Below are 22,028 nucleotides of genomic sequence, written 5' to 3'. Positions count from 1 at the left end.
TGAAGAAAATATCAATAACTACAGAAAACTTCGGCCCATCCCAACGTCGCACGGGTGGACATTTTTGCATTTTAAAAATTGGCCATTAAGGCTGCGCACGCGACGGAAGCTTAAAAATGGAGTAACTTCTCCTGTTTTCCCAACATTTCCCTTCATTGCTCTGCTCCTATTTATCGTAGCGTGATGAAAAGTATACTATAACCTGCCCAGGAGCATGAAGAATAACTGTACCAAGTTTCGTAAAAATCCGTCGTGTAGTTTTTGTTTCTATAACGAACATACAGACAGACAGTCAAAAATTTTACTGATTGCATTTTCGGCATCAGTATCGATCACTAATCACCCCGTGATAGTTATTTTGGAAATATATTTCATGTACAGAATTGACCGCTCTACAGATTTATTATAAGTATAGATAATCTATTTGACTGTATGAATTTAATTGTAAATTTACATGTGTCATAGATTATATATAGATTGGTAGTTAGGTCTTCTCTAATTGTATAATTGCTACTTAGTACACATTGACGCTTATCTGTGAGAGCTGTATACACCTTTAATTGATGTGTTCATATGGCCTTAAGCTTGGTAGTGAGCAGTGAGATGTTTCTGTTCAAGTAAACTTAGATTTAAGCATTTTTTTAATAGTAGTTTTTCACTTTTTACTTACTTATAACATTGTACATTGTCTGCTTAATTGTTGAGAGAATATTGTTGGCGTGAATTTTATAAATAAATAAATTACACAAATGAAGTGTTTATCTATCTATCTGTCTCTCTCTTTTATCTATCTTTCTTTTCAGTCGTTGAAAAATGGAACCAATTTTAAAGAATTAGATGTCGCTTCACAAATCAATTATACCAAGGGTACGCGCACAATACCGCCCCCTTACTACGAAACTTGTCAGAATTCAATTTGCACTCGTTCTATTTTTAGGTACAATACATTTTTATATCGACAAGTAAAATAAACGGCGATATAGCGGATAATAGAGGATGATAATTGAGATCTCTAGTTACTGGGTACGGGGTGGGGAGAGATTATGTAACGCGCAGATGCGCAAGACGTGTTAAAAAACAGAAAAATAAACTTGTGATAGACAGGTTTTTTTTTATACAACTTAGAATGGCAAACAAGCTGACGGCCCACCTGATGCAAAGTGGTAACCGTCGCCTATAGACATGAGCAGTACCGTGGACATAACAGAGTATGCTGTTACGTGTGATACTTTACGACTGAAACACGAATGGGACAGAGGTACCTAAGCAAACAACTTTTGTACAAAGTCTCCCTCTGGTGAGTAAGTCAATGTAAAAGTTCTCAATTCGGTTGTATTTTGTTTTATGTCAGTTCCCTCATAACTTCATTAGCTGTATGCCGATTTGAATAGTTCTTTTTTTTAGAAATATCGTAATCGTTTTAATAATTTAGTTTTTAAATCAAAATAACTTGTTTTGCCTCAATTGAAGTCGGTTTTTTCATTTTGTTGGTCATAATCTTTATAGGGGTAAACGCAATGTAGGACGACCCCCCACTAGATAGAAGGTGATAGGTGATAATGGTATGGTAACCCCGCCTCCGCTAACGGGATACGCTGACGGGGCACCAGTGAGAGATGATAGGTGAGAATGAAAAGCCCATCGTGATGAATACACCTGGGATTAGCACTACGGTTTCCAGAGGGGACCACGTGGAGGTCGACCTGACAGGGTATATTGTTAGCAATGGGAACAATGGGACTGGTAGTTCGCATTACTAATAATCCCTTCCCCCCACAATGGGGCTGTTAGACGCTTAGATTACTATAAATCCTTTTCTCCACGTTTTTCCTTAATTTTCTGTTTTGCTGACGACGCTGACGGAGCACCAGTGAAGGATGATCGATGAGAATGAAAACAGGCCAGTTAGCACATCATGATGAATTCATCAGGAATTAACCATGATAGTTTCCAGGGAGAACCGCGAGGAGGTCGACCTGGTTGGGTATATTGCTAGCAATGGGATTCTTAGTTTCCATTACTAACAATCTCTTTCCCCCCTCCTCACTAGAAGGAGTGACGACCTGAAATGCATTGCAGGGAGTCAGTGGATGCAGGTGGCTCAGGACCGTACCTTATGGCAGTGTATGGGGGAGGCTTATGTCCAGCAGTGGACGGATAATGGCTGAAACGTTGATGATGACGACAAATCTTTATATTTATTCTTTGACGCATCTGCGTTTTGTATTCTTTGGCGAGGGGGCGAGGTCAGAGGGCGCGAATAATACTTAGAAAGATATACGCGGTACACATGGCGCTGGTTTTATCAACCGATTTTAAAAATTGAGCAGATATACGACTTAGAATGGCAAACAAGCTGACGACCCACCTGATGGAAAGTGGTAACCGTCGCCTATACACATGAGCAGTACCATGGACATGACAGAGTGTACTGTTTCGCCCATGATACCCCCATCCGTTGCCATTCCTGAGGACTCATGTGTTATTCATCTGTACCCAGTAAATTCACACCATATCCCACCCTTCAAACCGAAACACAGCCATGCAAACACAACTGCTTCATGAAATGAAAGGGACAGAGGTACCCAAGCAACCGACTTTTGTACAAAGTCTCCCTCTGGTGAAATTAAAAGTAAATATTTAAGGGAGATCCAAGTTCAGCAGTCGACAGTTCCACTGCTAAACATAGGTCTCCCCTATAAAGGGATATTTTGCTAGTAGTTGCTATGATTGGCAGACGACATTGGCAACCGCATTTAGACTTTGGAGATGGAGATATTATAAGAGAAACGCTGCTGCCCATCCCTCGCCCACCCTTAGTCGCTTCTTACGACACCCACGGGAAAGGAACAGCCTAAATGGTCGCGTACAACGCGGTTTCAGAGATGTTTCCTCCCAAGAATACTCAGGTTATTGAATGAGCTCCCTGTCGAGGTTTTCCCAAGAGACTACAGCATAGAGTTCTTCAAAAGGGGGTTAAAGAGGTTACTTCAGGGTCGGCAACGCGCGCGTAACGCCCCTGGTATTGCAGGCGTTCATAGGCTACATCAACCGCTTATAATCAGGTGAGCCGTATGCTTGTTTGCCACCTCAGTGGTATAAAAAAAGGAACGGTGGCTAATCCTATGTCGCAACCACACGGCAAGGCGGGGTTACCGTTCTATTTTTTTTTTTATACAACTTAGAATGGCAAACAAGCTGACGGCCCACCTGATGCAAAGTGGTAACCGTCGCCTATAGACATGAGCAGTACCGTGGACGTAACAGAGTATACTGTTTCGCCCATGATACCCCTATGCGTTGCCATTCCTGAGGACTCAGGTGTTATTCCTCTGTACCCTGTAAATTCACGCCATATCCCACCCTTCAAACCGAAACACAGCCATGCAAACACAACTGCTTCACGGTAGAAACACGAATGGGACAGAGGTACCCAAGCAACCGACTTTTGTACAAAGTCTCCCTCTGTATTATTCTATTTACATCCATTAAAAAAAATTGCTAAAAAACTTAGCAACATGTAAACCGGGCACAGCAATCAACAGGCAGCCGCGGCGCGTCCGTTCGGGACGTGAAGAGCATGCAGCCAAATTGGAATTTATTCGTTTACTTCTGCCCCTCGCTCCATCCTCCAACGTCTCGCTTCGCGATGTTTGTCTGTGTGCGTGGATGACGTCAATACCTACTCTGTAAATCTTTTTTTTTTATATACTACAAAGGTAAACAAGCATACAGCCTATCTAATGATGGGGGGAAAGGGATTGTTAGTAATGGAGACTAAAAATCCCATTGCTAGCAATATATCCAACCAGGTCGACCTCCTCGCGGTTCCCCCTAGAAACTATCATGGTTAATTCCTGATGAATTCATCATGACGGGCTAGCTGGCCTGTTTTCATTCTCATCGATCACCATTCACTGGTGCCCCGCCAGCGTATCCCGTTAGCGCAGGCGGGGTTACCATACCCTTTTCACCCAATAAAAAAGCCTATGTAATGGTAAACGGTCATCGTAGCCTAGAGACGTTTGCAACACAAGAGGTGGGGGAGGGAAAGGGATTTTTGGTAATGTGATGTAATGACCCCATTGCTATCACGTCGACCTCCACGCGGTCCCCCCTGGAAACTGTCGTGACTAATTTATCGTTGAATTCAACACGATGTGCTAACTGACCTGCCTTTTCATCCTCACACTATCACCTCTCACTGGTGGGGGGAAAGGGATTGTTAGTAATAGGGTCTAATGAAACCATTGCTAGCAATACACCCTATCAGGTCGACCTCCACGCGGGTCCGCCTGGAAACTATCGTGACTAATTTATCGTTGAATTCGTCACGATTGGCTAACTGACCTGCTTTTTCATCCTCACCAATTATCCCTCACTGATGCCCCGCCAATGTATACCAATAGCGCAGGCGGGGTTACCGTGACATTTTCACCCATAAAAAAAAACAAACTCGTAATGAAGGGCTGCTTTAAAAAAAACATACATGATCTTTTGTTACTGATTCTTTGTATTTCAATTACATCTGCATTAAAAATGTTCTTAAATATTCAACACTAGCGGCCCGCCCCGGCGTCGCACGGGTGGATATTTTTACATTTTAAAAAGTGGCCATTCAGGCTGCACACGCGACGGTAGCTTAAAAATGTAGTAACTTCTCCCGTTTTCCCAACATTTCCCTTCACTGCTCTGCTCCTATTGATCGTAGCGTGATGAAAAGTATACTATAACCTGCCCAGGAGTATGAAGAATAACTGTACCAAGTTTCGTTAAAATCCGTCGAGTAGTTTTTGTTTCTATAACGAACACACAGACAGATAAAAATTTTACTGATTGCATTTTTGTCATCAGTATCGATCACTAATCACCGCCTGATAGTTATTTTGTAAATATATTTCATGTACAGAATTGACCTCTCTACAGATTTATTATAAGTATAGATAAAAGCTTTATTAAATCGATACAATCTATTCACTGGTAGATACATAGATAGATACTCTTTACTGTTCCCTCCAAAAAGTTAGTTTTTTTTTATACAACTTAGAATGGCAAACAAGCTGACGGTCCACCTGATGGAAAGTAGTAACCGTCGCCTATAGACATGAACAGTACCATGGACATAACAGAGTATACTGTTTCGCCCATGATACCCCCCATGCGTTGCCATTCCTGAGGACTCAGGTGTTATTCCTCTGTACTTTTGGATGTCCACGATATATATATATATATATATATATATATATAATGCCACTTTTCGTTGTAATTTTATAACTCAAGAACGGGCTCACCTATCCAAACCAAATGTTTAGACTTTGTTCGGACTATTTAGTAGATGGTTTATGTTGAAGTTTGCACAAAATCGCTCGAGCGGTTCTTCTTTTATCACATTTTTTTTTATAACAAATGAATTCAATAAATGGCTGATCATTTTGTTAATGGGGATTTTTGTGTCAAATTCATTTTTTTTTTAAGATGCGCATTGTGCTGTCAAATTGAAACTGTTTCTCAGTGTTGACAGTACAAGCATGTTGTTATGTCATTCATGAGGGCATTTCATTTTGGACGTGCTTCAATTGAAGCAAATTGTCAGCGATAATTATTGCTTTGTGTTTACATTTTTAAACATATTGTTGAGTGCATTCATACAAACGGTGAGTCTTGAATTGTTCAAATGTAATACATAATTCCGCTGGTCCCTTTGTGTCATCAATAAAAATATATAACAGATTGCCAGAAACACTAAAAAAAAATGAAGAAAATAACAATATTTTTGCAAGAAGTGTTAAAAAGTTATTAATTACTAAATGCTACTATACTATTGACGAATACTTGAATGACAAGCAGAATTTATCTTGTAATTTATAAATAAATAACTAATTATGAATCGATAATGATTTAAGACATAGCTAAAACTGACATCGCTGCAATTTTATTATTGAACTATTTATTGATTAATTTTACAATATGAATATAAATAATTATAAACTACAGAATATATTAAAGCTTAAATAACTATATAATACTAATAACAATTACGATATGAATAGATACACACCGATACTTAAATAATGAATAACAATAATAGTAAGAAAATACGTACCTATCGTGATATACTATTTCGAAAGTGAAAAAGTGTTGTCCTCCTCTCTCCCACTTGCTGTGCCCAACAGGGTCCATAATTGAAACCTTATGTAATAATTATGTATTATGTATTAATTAATTATTATGGAATGCAATAAATAAATAAATAAATAAATGTATACTATGTATATGTAATGCAATGAGGAGGTCCTGCTTAGGGTTAAGGAAAAACGACAAATTATTAGAACTATTGAGGACAGAAGGGGAAAAATGTTGGGACACTTGATACGACACGACGAACTTATGAACATTATAATAGAAGGTAAGATAGAAGGAAGGAGGGGGAGAGGGAGACCGAGACATAGTTACATCGGGCAGATCAAGGAAGGAGTTGGTGTCGTGTCGTATCAAGAGGTGAAGAGACTCGCTGAAAATCGTAGTGAGTGGCAAGAGCTCCGCCGACAAGAGCGCAGCTCTTAAATAGGATAGATAGAGATAGATGTATATGTGTGCGTGTAGGTACTTTTCTTAGTTTTTTAGCGAGTCGTCGATGTTTCATATCGTTTACAGACTTTATTATTTAAACGATGTACTGATCATATAGTTTGCTACATTTTAAGATATAATTTAGTTCTTATATACAAGGACCAAGGGCAAATATTTAACGTTTGCGGTGTGAATTTGGAGGAATCATGTTTTTCACGTGGCCAAATTATGTTGCCTTTTCCAGAGTCGGTACCGCCAGCCGTTTGTTTGTTCATGCTCAAAATAGAAAAACAAAAAATACTGTGTATTCAAATGTTTTAGATTAAGTTTTAAAATAGCTAGCAATTAATAAAATATTTTTTATTTGAATAAATTAATTTGATGTTAATTTTTTTTATTATTATTATTTCACTTTATACGTAGCGAAGCGCGCATCGGGCCGCTAGTATGTTTATATAATTTCCCATTTATTTCAAAATACCGTCACCAACCATCTCCGTTTACCTCATGATCGCCTGGTAGAGAACGCTTTTAGATGTTTCTTTCTTTATACCACCAAGGTGGGCAAACAAGCATACTGAGAGCATCTGATGGTAAATGGTGGTAACTCCGCCACGTGTACCTTTCTACATAAATGTAAAATAAATAAGTATTTAGGGCCTACTGATAGATATGAAAGTGCGACATATGCGGAGTACACAAACACTGCTACATTCATTTTGTTTTTTGTTTTTTAAGTTTTCCTTTTTTTTATTCTAATTTCAAAGGTTATTTCAAAGTAAATAAATAATATTAGTGTTGCGTTATGCAAGGACAAACATTTATCAATGGGACCAATCAATATCTTTGTTATCGGCATGATAACACGCCAAGAATTCCAGTACATACAACCACATCGCTCGATACACGCGTTTACATATATCTACGATATATATGTATCAAATAAGTTCATATAATTCTTTAAAAACACATTAAAACCAGTTTACAAATGGTGATTAGTGCATTTTTTTCTCCATGTAGTTACGTTTCGTCAAAAAGTGCGCCAAAAATAAATGTCGTCTTAAAATTCAAGTGGGAACAGGCAAAGAGCGTGGCTCATACAGCCTAGATACCACATAGTGCCCGTATAGATTTTTATTTGTTCGTTTGAACGGTATCTACTAAAAATAGTGTTGCCGTTCTATTAGATTTTTAAATACTTTTTTTTTTAAATAGATTAATTAAACAGGCGTGAGAATTAACCGGATTTTTTTTTTTTTATAATTGAAAAATGATCATACTTGTGTCCCGTTAGAGTTGGCAGAAACACTAAAATAAGATCAAGACAAATCATGCGTGCACAGTTGTTAATTCAATATCTAAATTTCGTTTAGGCATTAAATAAATTCTAATATCCTGTACTCCATAAATATTTTGTATATGATAATGTATGTATTTATATATCTTTTTTAAAAAATAATAATGTTCAAAGGCAACGGAACCATTTTTCTTTTTTTAAACGAAGGAGATGTTACAAATACATAACATAACAAACAACAACAGAGGGATAATTACAAAAAGGAAGTAACATAATTTTTCATTTTAACACAAAATGGTCACAATACCGTTTACTGTTTTGCCCTCAAAAGAGCAAAACACTGATATTCTGTTGTGGCCAAGAGTCAGTCGCGAAATTCCTTGACAAAAATTTATGAATTAAAACTCGATCTAAACTGATTTTGAAAATAGTTTTTTTTTTTTTTTTAAATGAAGGGATATTACTTATATATGGTCCCATAGAATTTTTATCGATATCCATTCGATTGTTTAGTTTTAAACCAAAATAAATGGTTTTATCACATTTGAAGTCGGTTCTTTTACGAATTCTTTAGTTACCATTTGGCATTATCGGTTGCACTACTTTGCATACTGCCATTTCTTAAAAAAAAAATATTCTAGCCAATTACGATTTATATTATTTTATTTTTATATTACTGTGAAATAAAAAGTGTGAATGTGATATCAATAAATGAATTCGTTATCATATCATTATAATTATCATAAAATATGATAAGTGATTAATGATTACATGGAAAAAGGCGACCACAGTCGACTGTTGAAATTCTTGGTGCCTACAACACATTTGTAAGTATTTTACCTGTTGCACGAATCTGGATTCGAATCTACACCACTTTTCGACTATATATCCCTTCGTAACTAATTACAGAAGCAAAATGGCGGAACCGAAGGTATATAAATTAGAAATTGAGTATATAAAACCTTCGGACATAGAAAGCGAAGTACCAGGCGACCAGGAACTACGGGAGCTGGATGGCAATACGGACGTTGGAAATTCAACTTTACGCGATGACGATAAAGTCGAAGCACCAGAAGACTACGTGCTCTCTCCAGTGATAACTGTGAAGAAGGAGGAAAGCTCATACACGAAAGGGGATTTGAAGTTGCAAAAAGTGGCCGTCACTGAAAACATATCGGTGAGTTACCAACATTTGTTCAAAAAACAAACACTGCCGGGCCAAACCATTGTCAGGACCGTACAAAAGTTTGAATATAAATATTAATTAAACAAAACAAATTAAATAAACTTGCACTTTATGTTATAATTCTATGTCTTTCATTTACTTTTTTGAATTTATAAATCTCCAATAGCAACATGATATCCTGGTACAAAAGATTTCGAACAGTCCTATTGGGAGTACGTCCCACTCTGTTCAACTCCACTGTTGGGCTAAATTGTCGTCAACTGTTGAACATCTCATCACCAAAATTTGGTGATAAAAAAACAAAGCAGCAAAAACTGTAGGCACGTTTTTTGTTCTCATATAAATAATTCTACATAACAATTACCTACTTAGACATTCATCTTCAAATTAGGCATATAAGGCTAGACGTATGGAGAAAGGTATTAAATTTTAAAAACAAAACAAACTCCATTTTAAATACATTATCGAGACTATATGGTCCCGGCATAGAATAGGCCACCCCTTCCTTTCCCGTGGTTGTCGTAAGAGGCGACTAAAAGAGGGCGAGAATGGGCAACAGCGTCCCTCTAAAAACATCTCTAAAACCTAACTGCGGTTGCCAATCCGCCTGTCAAACATGGCAACTACCGGCAAAACCAAGGGGAAGGTTTATGTTTAGCAGTGGACAGTTTTTTTTTAATGGGTGATAATGGAATGGTAACCCCACCCGCGCTATCGGTATACACCGGCGGGGCACCAGTGGAGGATGATAGGTGAGGATGAAGCAGGTCAGTTAGCCCATCGTGGCGAATTCAACAAGAATTGTTCACGATGGTTTCCAGAGGGAACCACGTGGAGGTCGACCTAATAAGGCATATTGCTAGCAATGGGGCTGTCAAACTCCATTACTAACAATCCCTTCCCCCCCCCCTGCAGCGGACAGCTAAAGATTGGTATGATGACGATGAACTGGACTATACACGATAAAAAAAAATTGCAAGTAAAATTGCCAGATGGAGACTTTGCATAAAAGTCGATTGCTTGGGTACCTCTGTCCCATTCGTGTTTCAACCGTAAAGCAGTTGTGTTTGCATGGCTGTGTTTCGGTTTGAAGGGTAGGATATGGCAGTGAATTTACAGGGTACAGAGGAATAACACCTGAGTCCTCAGGAATGGCAACGCATGGGGGGTATCATGGGCGAAACAGTATACTCTGTTATGTCCATGGTACTGCTCACGTCTATAGGCAACGGTTACCACTTTCCATCAGGTGGGCCGTCAGCTTGTTTGCCATTCTAAGTTGTATAAAAAAAATCTTAGACTTCAGTGCATTGTTTGTGATTATCTGGCAACACCACACCCTGCTGTGGTGTGAAAAAAAAATTTTTTTTTTTCACACCACAGCAGGACACCACACTGCACACACAGCAGTTTTTTTACTTTCCATGTACTTTTAAAAGTTTTTCCCAATTTAATCATTTCTATTTATAGTATTTATATCTCGTACTGGATATCAGATGTTTCAAAAACAGTACCTATGTGACTGCTTTTTTATTAAATAAAGAAATACATAAGTAGATAGATAGATAGATAGATACTCTTTATTACTTCATAATATTACAACAGTAAACTTATTATAGATACAAACAATTACAAGAAATAATCACAGTGAGAAAACAATGGGCGACCTTATCGCTAAGAGCCAATCTCTCAGATCTCTTCCAGCCAACCTTTGGATGGAGAGGAGTAATTATAAACAATTTGGTGAGAGGCACGATAAAAAAACGGAATTGATAGCGCCTAGGTACTTAACAGTTCGACTAATTAAACATTAACCTACATAAAATATCATGTGTGAAGTTTACAGCAACCGTTTATATTAAAAATCTTATATTATATATATATATATATATATAATATATATATATATATATATATATATATATAGCTAAAATAATACATAGTTATATACTTAAATAGTAATTTGGCAGCCACTAGAATTTGCACAAAATAAAATACAAGTAAACGAAACACAAAATTAGACAATACTAAATTAAACAAAATTAAACAAACAAATACTATTGAAAACTACAGCAACATTGTCGATAATAATGCTCAGAAGTTAATAAAACATTTTAGCAATGGATGGTATAATAAATACATACAAGAAATCTATTTTAGAGATAAGCTCGCCTTTGCAATACAATGTTTCATGTTTTTTTTTTATTATAAAATATATTTTTAGTGATTTTTATAAATAACTCCGTTATGTATACTTTATATATCCAATATTCACCACCTACCACGTCAGCTTATTTGCCATACTAAAATACATTAAAACAAGTTTATAATAACTGATTCGGTTGAACCTTGTTTTACCTCTTACACCAGTAGGGGAAGGGATTGTTAATAATGCGAACTACCAGTCCCAAGCTGTTCTTGCTTCTTTTTTAAGTCGAATTAAAAATGATTTTCAACTTGTTGTTACAGAATGATGAAGTCAACGGAATCCATGACGAGCCCCACGAAGATGTCGCTGCATCATTACCAACTGCAAACGCTGATAGAAGGAGACCGAGTCACGACGACACCAAAGAAAGGTCTAGAATACCAACCTCGAAATTTAGACAGGCTTTAGAAAAGTTCAAGCAAGGTTCCATAGACAAGAAAAATGAAATTGTAAGTAAAAGATACTATTATTATAACGTATTAAATATATATTTATATACATATATAACATATATATTTACTAGAGGGTAACTTTATACAAAAGTCGATTGCTTAGGTACCTCTGTCCCATTCGTGTTTCTACCGTGAAGCAGTTGTGTTTGCATGGCTGTGCTTCGGTTTGAAATGTGGGATATGGTGTGAATTTACAGGGTACAGAGGAATAACACCTGAGTCCTCAGGAATGGCAGCGTGTGAACGGTATCATAGGCGAACAGTACACTCTGTTATGTCTATGGTACAGCTCATGTCTATAGGCGACGGTTACCACTTTCCATCAGGTGGACCGTCAGCTTGTTTGCCATTCTAAGTTGTATAAAAAAAAAACTTTTTAATGCAACATCAAACAAATGAAAAATGGTCACCGTCACCTACAAACATGGGTATGTTAATAAACCTTAGACTATATAGATAGAGTGTCTTCATACAAATGCTTCAAGAAAAGCGGCTCAACTTTTTCATACAATTTTGCGTGATAAATAGTTATGAGTGATTCCTTTATAACTTCTATATTTATTTTATTTATTAAATAATACACCAAGATACATTATGTGCGTAAGTATATAGAATACTGGTTAAAAAACGAGTCAGCAAAATTTTTTTTTCATACCACTGGGGTGGCAAACATACATACGGCCCACCTGATGGTAAGCGGTTACCGTAGCTTATGAACGCCTGCAATACCAGAGGTATTACGTGCCAACCCTGAAGAAACCTTTTTACCCCCCTTTTGAAAAACCCCATGCTGTAGTCTCTTGAGAAAACCTCGGCAGGGAACTCATTCCATAACCAGAGTGTTCGTGGGAGAAAACGTCTTATTTTTTATTTTACCTGACTAAAAGCTAACCCGTTTTTGAGGCTCGATGCTCTATCTATATAATCTAAGTACATAATAATGACGATTTAAAAGTGCTTTTAAATAAGTATAGTTGAATAAAGATGAATTGTTTTTTAATTTATCATTAAAGAATGTACAATAACCCTAATAGCATTTCATATGGGTTACCATTTCAAAAAAATAAGGTTCACTTCCATATCTAACCCTTCAAACCGTAAGACAATCATATATTAAAGCTATAAGTTTCTATTTTCCTAATCCACTGTACTAGTATTTATAAAACTGTTCCTTTTTTATTTCAGACTCGAAATCCCTCTAAAGCGTCTTCCATTCCAAGGTTAAAAGATGCTAAAATTACATCATCACCAAACAAACAAGCAATATCAAATACACAGCCAGATGATCATAAACTGGAGGACGAGTTTGACAAAATATACGACGAAGTCATTGATGATGAACCAAAAGAAGTCCTTGATAATACAGTTAGTGCTAAAATTGATGAGCCAACAAAACTTGAAGACAAATTCGAAGAAATAATACATGATTACGAAGATAATAAAGTGGAACCAATAAATGTTGATAAAGTTAAACACACGAGGATACCTCAGTTGCCAAAACGTGTAATTGATCATGAAAATAAGCTTACAAACCCAGATACTAGTCCGGTGCAGAGTGTAATCGAAAAAGCCAAAAGAAATGAAGTTAGGACTGATACTAAGATACCAATGTATAAAGATATCCCCCAGAAACCGCCTCGTATTAGATACATTTCTAAAAATGAAGATAAACCTAATCCAAATAATAACCTAAATGAATCACCTAAAGTAAATTTGGAAACTGAAAGTCAGTCTGAAGGACCTTCAGTAGGACTTAACATGAATAATGACACCAACCTTACACCAGAACAATCTAATGTTAATTTCCCAGAAGCAGAACCAGTAAAAGTAGCAACACAGGAGGATATAAATAGAATTACAAAAGAGAATAATGAAAAACATCAAAACAGCAATGTCTTTAGGAGTACAGAAATTGAAGCAACACCATTGGTAAACGAAATAAATGCTATTATAGATATCCAACCAGAATCAGTCAGCATAGATAATAACAATCCAGTGATTTCGGAAGATACTCCTGCTGATGGTAACTCTGGACATACGGATACTATTTCAACAGAAGAAAATACAAATCCAGAAAATAATAAAGAAATTGACGAGTCTAAATACACTCCGGGCAAAGTCAATAGAATACTAAACAGAATACGTTCCTACGATACTAAAGATACTAAAGAACAGAGTAATGTTGTAAAGGAAACACCGAAAAGAAAGTCCGTGTTATCAAGGATAGCAATGTTTGAGGTAATGTATATTTGAAATTCTATCATATTGTAACATCTATACATACGTATTGTTTTATTAATATATGTCCAGTCAATGCGACTTTTTTCAAAGTCTATTCATTTGCAAATAACGTATCTTTTACATAGTTGTTACTTCATTAATTTTTTCCAAATGTCCAAATGACACAACATCATTCATCATGTCATCACCATCATCATTTCAATAAAAAAAAAGGTTTAAAAACATCAATATTATCACTTCATACGAAAGGAAATCTATAAATTTATTCTTTGCTGGTCTACAACACAGGAAATTCTTTTTTACAGCGTCAAGAGCCCATAGCACCATCTGGTCCAAAGCCATCCGCTTTAAATGGAGTACCTACTCGTAAACCACATGTAAAAGAAGCCAATAGCAAATTGCCCGAAATTGCAAATACAAAACCTGTCATCATTGATGAAGTTTTAAAAGTATCGATACAAAGAGATTTAGATTCTAATATTATAGAAGTTAAGACTGAAAACCCGACAGAGGAGCCAGAAAACAAAGTAGAGATAATCGAAGAAGAAATCAAATATCAAGAAATTGAAGTCATTGATGCTCAAGATGATGAACCTATTGCTGAATGTAATGTAGAAGAGTCTTCAGTAACAAATGATGGCACACAACCTGCAGATCAAGCAGCTAAAAACCAACTTGATGTAAAAGATGAGACTGTTCCTAGTGACGTAATTCCAGAACTAGCGAACACAATTGAAAGTAAACCTGTATATGTTGATAGTAGAGACGAAATTAGAGAATCAATAAAAACGGAATATTTGGACCCAGCACCAATAAATATTCAAGAAAAAGAATTAGAAATTAATAATAATGAAGATACAATTCCATTAGACGAACCCATTTTAGATACAGTCAAAGATAAACCTACAGAACAAGAAACTAACGTTCAAATTGTAAATGCAGAAGATAATGTAGCACTTTCCCGTAACACTGACGATTCCAATGAACCAGAAAGAAGAAGAAGGAGTCGAGAAGAAGAACAAGTCAAGGAAAGACCGAAATCTCTTGCGGAAATAGATTTAGGGGAATCTGTCAAAGGGATAGTTCATGAGATGATAACAAGGATGAATTCTTTCGAAAAAATAGAAGAACCGAAGAGGGGAAAAGAGATTGATGTAAAAGAGAGGCCAAGGAAGAAGTCTGTGTCTATGATGATTGCATTGTTTGAAGTAAGTACTCCATTTATTTCTTAGTTTAAATTATTATCATAAAAAATACTAAGAAAACTTAATGATCGAGAGATGGCCAGAAGCGTCCCTCTAAAAACACCACTAAAGCCTAACTGCGGTTGCCGATCTACCTGCCAAGTGTGGCAACTACTGGGAAAATCCACTTTTAAGAGGCAGTGGACAGTTAACGGCTGATGTGAAGATGAAAATGACTGAAGCTTGCCGAAGTGTGTACACATAACATAAAAAACTTTGTAAACAAATGTATGTATAGACTATTAGAGAATAGAATAGAGAATAGAAGAGGCAAAATGCTGGGCCACCTTATACGACATGACGATTTTTTTAAGAGCATAGTAGAAGGAAATATAGAAGGCAAAAGAGGAAGGGGAAGATCGAGGAATAACTATACGGGATAGATAAAAGAAACACACCTACTGTGCATTCTAAGTTGTATAAAAAATAAAAAATAAATAGTAACAATGTTCTTAAAGCTAAAGTCAGTAAATTGGGGGAGTAAGTGATTGTCAGTAATGCGGACTATCAGTCCAATTGCTAGCAATACACCCAACCAGGTCAACCTCCTCGCGGTTCCCCCTGGAAACTATCATGGTTAATTCCTAATGAATTCATCCTAATGGGCTAACTGGCCTGTTTTCATTCTCATCTATCACGCTTCACTGGTGCTTCGCCGGCGTATCCCGTTAGCGCAGGCGGGGTTACCATACCATTTTCACCCATCAAAAAAAAACCACGATAGTTTCTAGAGGAAACCGCGTGGAGGTTGACCTGGTCGGGTATATTTCTAGCAATAGGGCTGTTAAAACCTATTACTAACAATTACTCCCCCCCCCCCCTCCTCCCAATCAAAATAAGTATATATTTTTGTAAAATAATCTTAATTATAAAATATTATGTATTCTACGTAAATTTCGAGGACATTAGCTTTCCTGGGGACTCGAATTAAAGCATAGTTGGAAGGGTTCACCGGAGCGACAAGGGGTCCCACTTATGAAAGTCACCTTTAAAAATACATTAAAATTTTAAAAACTTTTAATTACAGCAAAAATCTACTGCGGTGAAATACGTAACAAGCAACCCCAACATAGAGAGAGCGGCCGCGAAGCCTACAATTGCCGCCCAGCCGACCGCACTCAGCGACGAAGAATGTGACCAGCGAATTGCAGAATTATCAAATGCAAAACTGCAATATGGTAGAGCAACGAATATGACCTACCTGGTACTCAGAAATGGCGTGGAGATGCCGGTTCTATCGCTTGGAACTTCCTTGGTGAGTTCAGACATCTGATCTAGAAAATAGAATAAATATCTTCTCTAGTATATGTTCTCCTAGTACATTTAATAAATTCTACAAGAATTTTGTATCTTCATGCTAAGTTTTTAATCTGTTGTAGATAGAGAGTTACAAATGCTAAGAAATCTGTTTATAAATACTAACTACTACCTAGAAATACTACCTATTACCCATAAATAGTTTAAGCTAGACCCTCTATTATTATTATGTCCTAATTATGAGGTAGTACTTAGGAATTGTGTAGACATGCCTGTTCTAATTCTAGGGATTTCCTTAACAAGAATAAGATCATCTGGATTGTCTTGAAAACAAAATAAGTGATATCTTCGCAATTATGTTCTCCTAGTACTTTTAATAAATTCTACCAGGATATCTGTTAAAGTTTACAGACAAATAATTAATAAAAGACATATTTTTATAGGTATTTGTGTATGGTCGAAAATGGAGTGGGCTACCTCGCCAACAAGTTGGGTTACCATTCATTTTTCACCCATTAAAAAACCTGTAGTAGGTATATAGACATTGCTTTATTACCCACTTCTGTAGTTATATCTCTCTCACTCTCTCCTCTCAGATATGTCGTGCTATCACAGAAAATACTCTACTCTGACACCTAATCATGGAATAATAATTCTTTCAGCTTGACAAACGTCTTCTCCACCATATTATTGGAGCGGCCATAGACCTCGGATTCCGCGCCATAGACACCGCGTACATTTACGGCAACGAGCTGGAGGTGGGAGAAGCGATCAAAGCGAAAATAGATGATGGTACAGTCACCAGGTCAGAGATTTTTTTTTTATAAAACTTAGAATGGCAAACAAGCTGACGGCCCACCTGATGGAAAGTGGTAACCGTCGCCTATAGACATGAGCAGTACCATGGACATAACAGAGTATACTGTTTCACGCATGATACCCCCCATGCGTTGCCATTCCTGAGGACTCAGGTGTTATTCCTCTGCACCCTGTAAATTCACTGCCATATCCCACCCTTCAAACCGAAACACACACGAATTGAAAAATTATCAAAAACAAATCATAATTTTACTTTTTTTTTCTTGTTTAGTTATATATTTCAAATGTATTTTAACATTCGAGTACCTAAATGATAAAACTGTATAAGAACCGGACTGTAAATGGCAAAAAATATGTACTAACTTAATTAGCCACTCACCGACTTCTACGATACAGGTCTGTGAGCCTAGTGTAGTAATGTGAACCGCATTTTAGTTCATTTAAAAATATATACATATATTCTTTATTGCACTTGTAAGTTACATGTAAAATAATGTATTTATAAATGTTGTGAGCAAGGGTGGACTTATCTCTGACAGAGATCTCTTCCAGTCAACGCAGTACAGTGAGAAAGCATTTCGTTAGCGGGCAGCTGAAGTGCTACAACTATTAATACATAAACAAATATACAGGTTAATAAAATATTACATAAATACATACACTATAAATACATATAATACCTACCCACTTATATAATAAATGTTAAAATAAATTAATATACTACGATGAAGACACATGTAATTAAATTACATGTCCAGAGAGGAGCTGTTCATCACTTCAAAGCTATGGAGTACGTATCACCGACCAGACCTCGTTGAGGTGGCTTGTCGCGCCTCGCTCGCCGCGATGCACCTTGACTATTTCAATTTATATTTGATACACAGCCCTATGTCCTTCAAGGTAAGAGGTAATTTAAGGTACACTATTTTTTTTATTAAATTTTTATACCACAAAGGTGGCAAACAAGCATACAGCCCGTCTGATGGTAAACGATCACTGTAGCTTATAGATTCCTGCAACACTAGAGGAAAACCTTGGCAGAGAGTTCATTCCACAGCTTTAGCGTTCGTGGGAGAAAATTTCTCTATATGTGACCATTTTTTTTTTATGGGTGAAAATGGTACGGTAACCCCGCCTGCGCTAACAGGTTACGCTGGCGGAGCACCAGTGAAGGGTGATAGATGAGAATGAAAACAGGCCAGTTAGCCCATTATGATGAATTCATTAGGAATTAACCATGATAGTTTCCAGGGGGAACCGCGAGGAGGTCGACTTGTTGGGTATATTGCTAGCAATTGAATTGATAGTCCGCATTATTGACAATCCCTTTCTCCCCCATATGTGACCATTTAGGTTCAAGTGAGTGAGGATGAACTCCCTGTCGATGGCGAGCGGCGCGATGATAAAAGGTGGCTGTGAGCATCATTTCAAACAATTCCTCAGAACACATACCAACAGACCAAGCTGTTTTTTAGTTTAGCTAAGTTTAACGGAGGGAGACTTTAAATTTGAAATTGATTATTTGAACATCTCTCGACTCACTCAATACTCTACTACCTCTCATACGTTGCTATTTTTGAGGACATTGAAATTTTTAATAGGTAAAGATGGAATGGTAAAACCACCTGCGCTATCCACTGACGAGGCACCAGTGAAAGGTGAGGATGAGAACAGCTCAATTAACCCATTCTGACGAATTCATCAGTACTTACCCACAAAAGTTTCCAGGAGGAACCGCGCGGAGGTCGACCTGATAGTATATTATTATTATTACACATATATTATTACAGGAAGGCAAAGAACCAATACCGAAGATAGCGAACGTGATTCAATACTCGGAGTATGATTATTTGGATGCCTGGTACGGGATGGAGGGGCTGGTGGAGAAAGGTCTGGTGAGGAGCATCGGGGTCAGCAATTTCAACTCCAAACAGCTGCATAGGGTGCTCGGGAGAGCGAGAATCAAACCCGTCATTAACCAGGTATTTTTCTTCTTCTGTCGAGTCAACAGACAGCCTAAATACATTTTGGATTAGAATTTAGCGACTTCCACAGTTGGTTGCCTCGTTCAGAGCTTCCTTCGTGCTGGATGAAGGGCACAAAAGACAGGATAAAAGGTAAGACATGGTCTGCGATTACGCTCCAGTCGTGAGACCCCTGAAACATAACATCCCATTTTACCAAGTTGACCACCTGCATTTCTTAGTAATTCTACACATGTATGTCTTAGTAATCTATCATATAAGCCATGAACTGTCCACTGCTGAACAGAAGTTTATTCAACTTAGAATGGCAAACAAGCTGACGGCCCACCTGATGGAAAGTGGTAACCGTCGTCTATAGACATGAGCAGTACCATGCACATAACAGAGTATACTGTTTCGCCCATGATACCCCCCATGCGTTGCCATTCCTGAGGATTCAGGTGTTAATCCTCTGTACCCAGTAAATTCACGCCATATCCCACCCTTCAAACCGAAACACAGCCATGCAAACACAACTGCTTCACGGTTGAAACACGAATAGGACAGAGGTACCCAAGCAATCGATTTTTGTGCAATCTCCTTATTGGTGCAATTTGTCAGTAGTTGCCACGCTTAGCAGGCGAATTGGCAACCGCAATTAGGCTTTGGTGACATTTTAAAAGGGACGCTGCTACTCATCCCTTGATCGTTAATTTCCCTTAATCGCCTCTTACAATACCCACGTGAAAGGAATGGGTCATATTAGTTAATTTTTTTTTTTTCAGGTGGAATGCCATCCGTACCTGTCTCAGCAAAGACTGAACGAATTCTGCGAAGAGCGAGATGTAAAACTCATGTGTTACGGTGTACTAGGCTCCAAGGGAACACCTAAAGAGTTGAAGAGCTCACTACCTCCTATCGTTGATGATCCCCTGGTAAAAGTTATGGCGGCAGGGCTTGACATGACCATTGGACAGTTACTTGTCAGGTTAGTTTTAACTACAAAAACAACTTCAGGTTGTCCTGAGCATTCCTGATAAGTGCGTATTTATGGGAGCCTAGAGGCTGTGCCCACATAAGTATTGTCCTGTGCCCACCCCAGGGTATGAACGAAGGTTGTATGCATGCACGTATGCAACTTCTTGTGGTCATATTAAAAATGGCAGAACAAACCTCATACCAGAGGGAGACTTTGTACAAATGTCGATTGCTTGGGTACCTCTGTCCCATTCGTGTTTCAACCGTGAAACAATTGTTTGCATGGCTGTGTTTCGGTTTGAAGGGTGGGATATGGCGTGAATTTACTGGGTACAGAGGAATAACACCTGAGTCCTCAGGAATGGCAACGCATGGGGGGTATCATGGGCGAAACAGTGTACGCTGTTATATCCATGGTACTGCTCATGTCTATAGGCGACGGTTACCACTTTCCATCAGGTGGGCCGTCAGCTTGTTTGCCATTCTAAGTTGTATAAAAAAAATTTCATCCTCATCATGTCACCAGAGAGACTTATAGAAGTCATATGCATGGGTACCTCTGTCCCATCCGTGTTTCTACCGTGAAGTAGTTGTGCTTGCTTTTTTTTTAAATTGTATAGTTCTCAATAAACATTTCTTCTGTTTTGTTCTCTACTGTACTAGAAGACATCTTGTAATATATTTTTTGCAGGTACCAAATTGAGTCGGGGCATAGCGTCGTCGTTAAGGCGTCCACAGGTGCCCACTTGTGGGACAATCTGCAAGCGCTGGAGAAAAGATTAACTCCTGAACAAGTGGACGCTCTGAATGCATTGAATAGAAATAAAAGGACATACACATTTATTGGGTAAGTTTTTTTAAATGGGTGATAATGGAATGTTAACCACGCCTGCGCTGTCGGTATACGCTGGCGGTGCACCAGTGAGGGATGATAGGTGAGAATTAAAAAGCAGGTCAGTTAGCCCATCGTGATGAATACATATAGAAACCAGCAAGATGGTTTCCAGGGGGAACCACGTGGAGGTCGACCTGACAGGGTATGTTCTCCTCCCGACAATGTCTGTACTTGCACTACAGTCCAGTAGGGGGAAGGGATTGTTAGTAATGCGGACTACCAGTCCAATTGCTAGCAATATATCCTGTCAGGTCGACCTCCACGCGGTCCCCCTCATCATACTGAATTCCAGATGTAATCATCACGACGGGCTGACCTGCTTTTTCATCCTCACCTATCATCCTTTACTGGTGCCCCGACGGTGTATACCGATAGCGCGGGTGGGGTTACCATTCCATTATCATCCATTAAAAAAATAATAATAAAAAAACTGAGCAGAGTCCATAAGTAAACTTTTTTAATATGTTGCCATCTACAATTGCGACGTACAACTAAATGAGATAGGGATGCCGTATATGCAACAAATATATTCTACTAAAATTGATTTTTCTTTTTTACAGAATGGGCGAAACGCACAAGAACTACCCGTTCAGCATTCCCTTTTGACAATTCCGCCATTTTGTATATTTTTTTATTATTTAGATTCGTAATAATTCTTTTTTTTTATATATAATTTATTTTTGCTTTTTATTGTACCAGTACCAAAAATAATATATTTTCATTTTAGATTTATTTTTATTCTTAAATATATTTGTAATTATGTGTAAAATTAAGCAATAAATAAATGTTTCTTTCTTTCTTTTTATATAATTTATTTGCATCACTTACAGCACACAAATAACAACAGACAGAGATATAAATACGCAGTAAAAAGAGATAAAAGAATATATACAATGTACCGTACACTTTTGTTGTC

The 22,028-nt window shown here is 37.5% G+C and overlaps 1 protein-coding gene across 3 annotated transcripts; it reads left to right on the top strand.

Annotated features, from left to right (window-relative positions):
- The first annotated feature begins 7,446 nt into the window (after positions 1-7,446).
- On the top strand, positions 7,447-21,907 carry LOC113509285 (uncharacterized). 3 transcript variants are annotated; one of them, XM_052899176.1, is made up of 13 exons: positions 7,447-7,561; positions 8,509-8,694; positions 8,777-9,044; positions 11,523-11,711; positions 12,900-13,952; positions 14,261-15,163; positions 16,227-16,454; positions 17,119-17,261; positions 18,034-18,175; positions 19,066-19,257; positions 20,025-20,227; positions 20,909-21,064; positions 21,673-21,907. In XM_052899176.1, the coding sequence occupies exons 2-13, from the start codon at positions 8,639-8,641 to the stop codon at positions 21,716-21,718; spliced, it is 3,579 nt and encodes a 1,192-aa protein (XP_052755136.1). In that variant the 5' UTR covers positions 7,447-7,561; positions 8,509-8,638; the 3' UTR covers positions 21,719-21,907. The 3 variants fall into 3 exon arrangements, with proteins under 3 accessions (XP_052755136.1, XP_052755142.1, XP_052755147.1); XM_052899182.1 differs by having other exon boundaries at positions 7,450-7,561; positions 8,559-8,694; XM_052899187.1 differs by lacking the exons at positions 8,509-8,694; positions 8,777-9,044 and having other exon boundaries at positions 7,462-7,561.
- The last annotated feature ends 121 nt before the right edge of the window (positions 21,908-22,028 follow it).

The sequence above is a fragment of the Galleria mellonella genome, unplaced genomic scaffold, assembly GCF_026898425.1.
Source record: "Galleria mellonella isolate WM207_F2 unplaced genomic scaffold, CSIRO_AGI_GalMel_v1 utg121, whole genome shotgun sequence".
Classification (NCBI taxonomy): Eukaryota; Metazoa; Arthropoda; class Insecta; order Lepidoptera; family Pyralidae; genus Galleria; species Galleria mellonella.
Note: the sequence above shows the minus strand (reverse complement) of the source record. Positions and strands in the feature narration are given on the sequence as shown.

Bases quoted from the DNA above. Each gene is read 5' to 3' on its own strand.
- LOC113509285 (XM_052899176.1), top strand. From the start codon at position 8,639: ATGGAAAAAGGCGACCACAGTCGACTGTTGAAATTCTTGGTGCCTACA. The intron at 8,695-8,776 runs GTAAGTATTTTA...AACTAATTACAG, and splicing joins TTGGTGCCTACAACACATTT to AAGCAAAATGGCGGAACCGA. The intron at 15,164-16,226 runs GTAAGTACTCCA...TTTTAATTACAG, and splicing joins TGATGATTGCATTGTTTGAA to CAAAAATCTACTGCGGTGAA.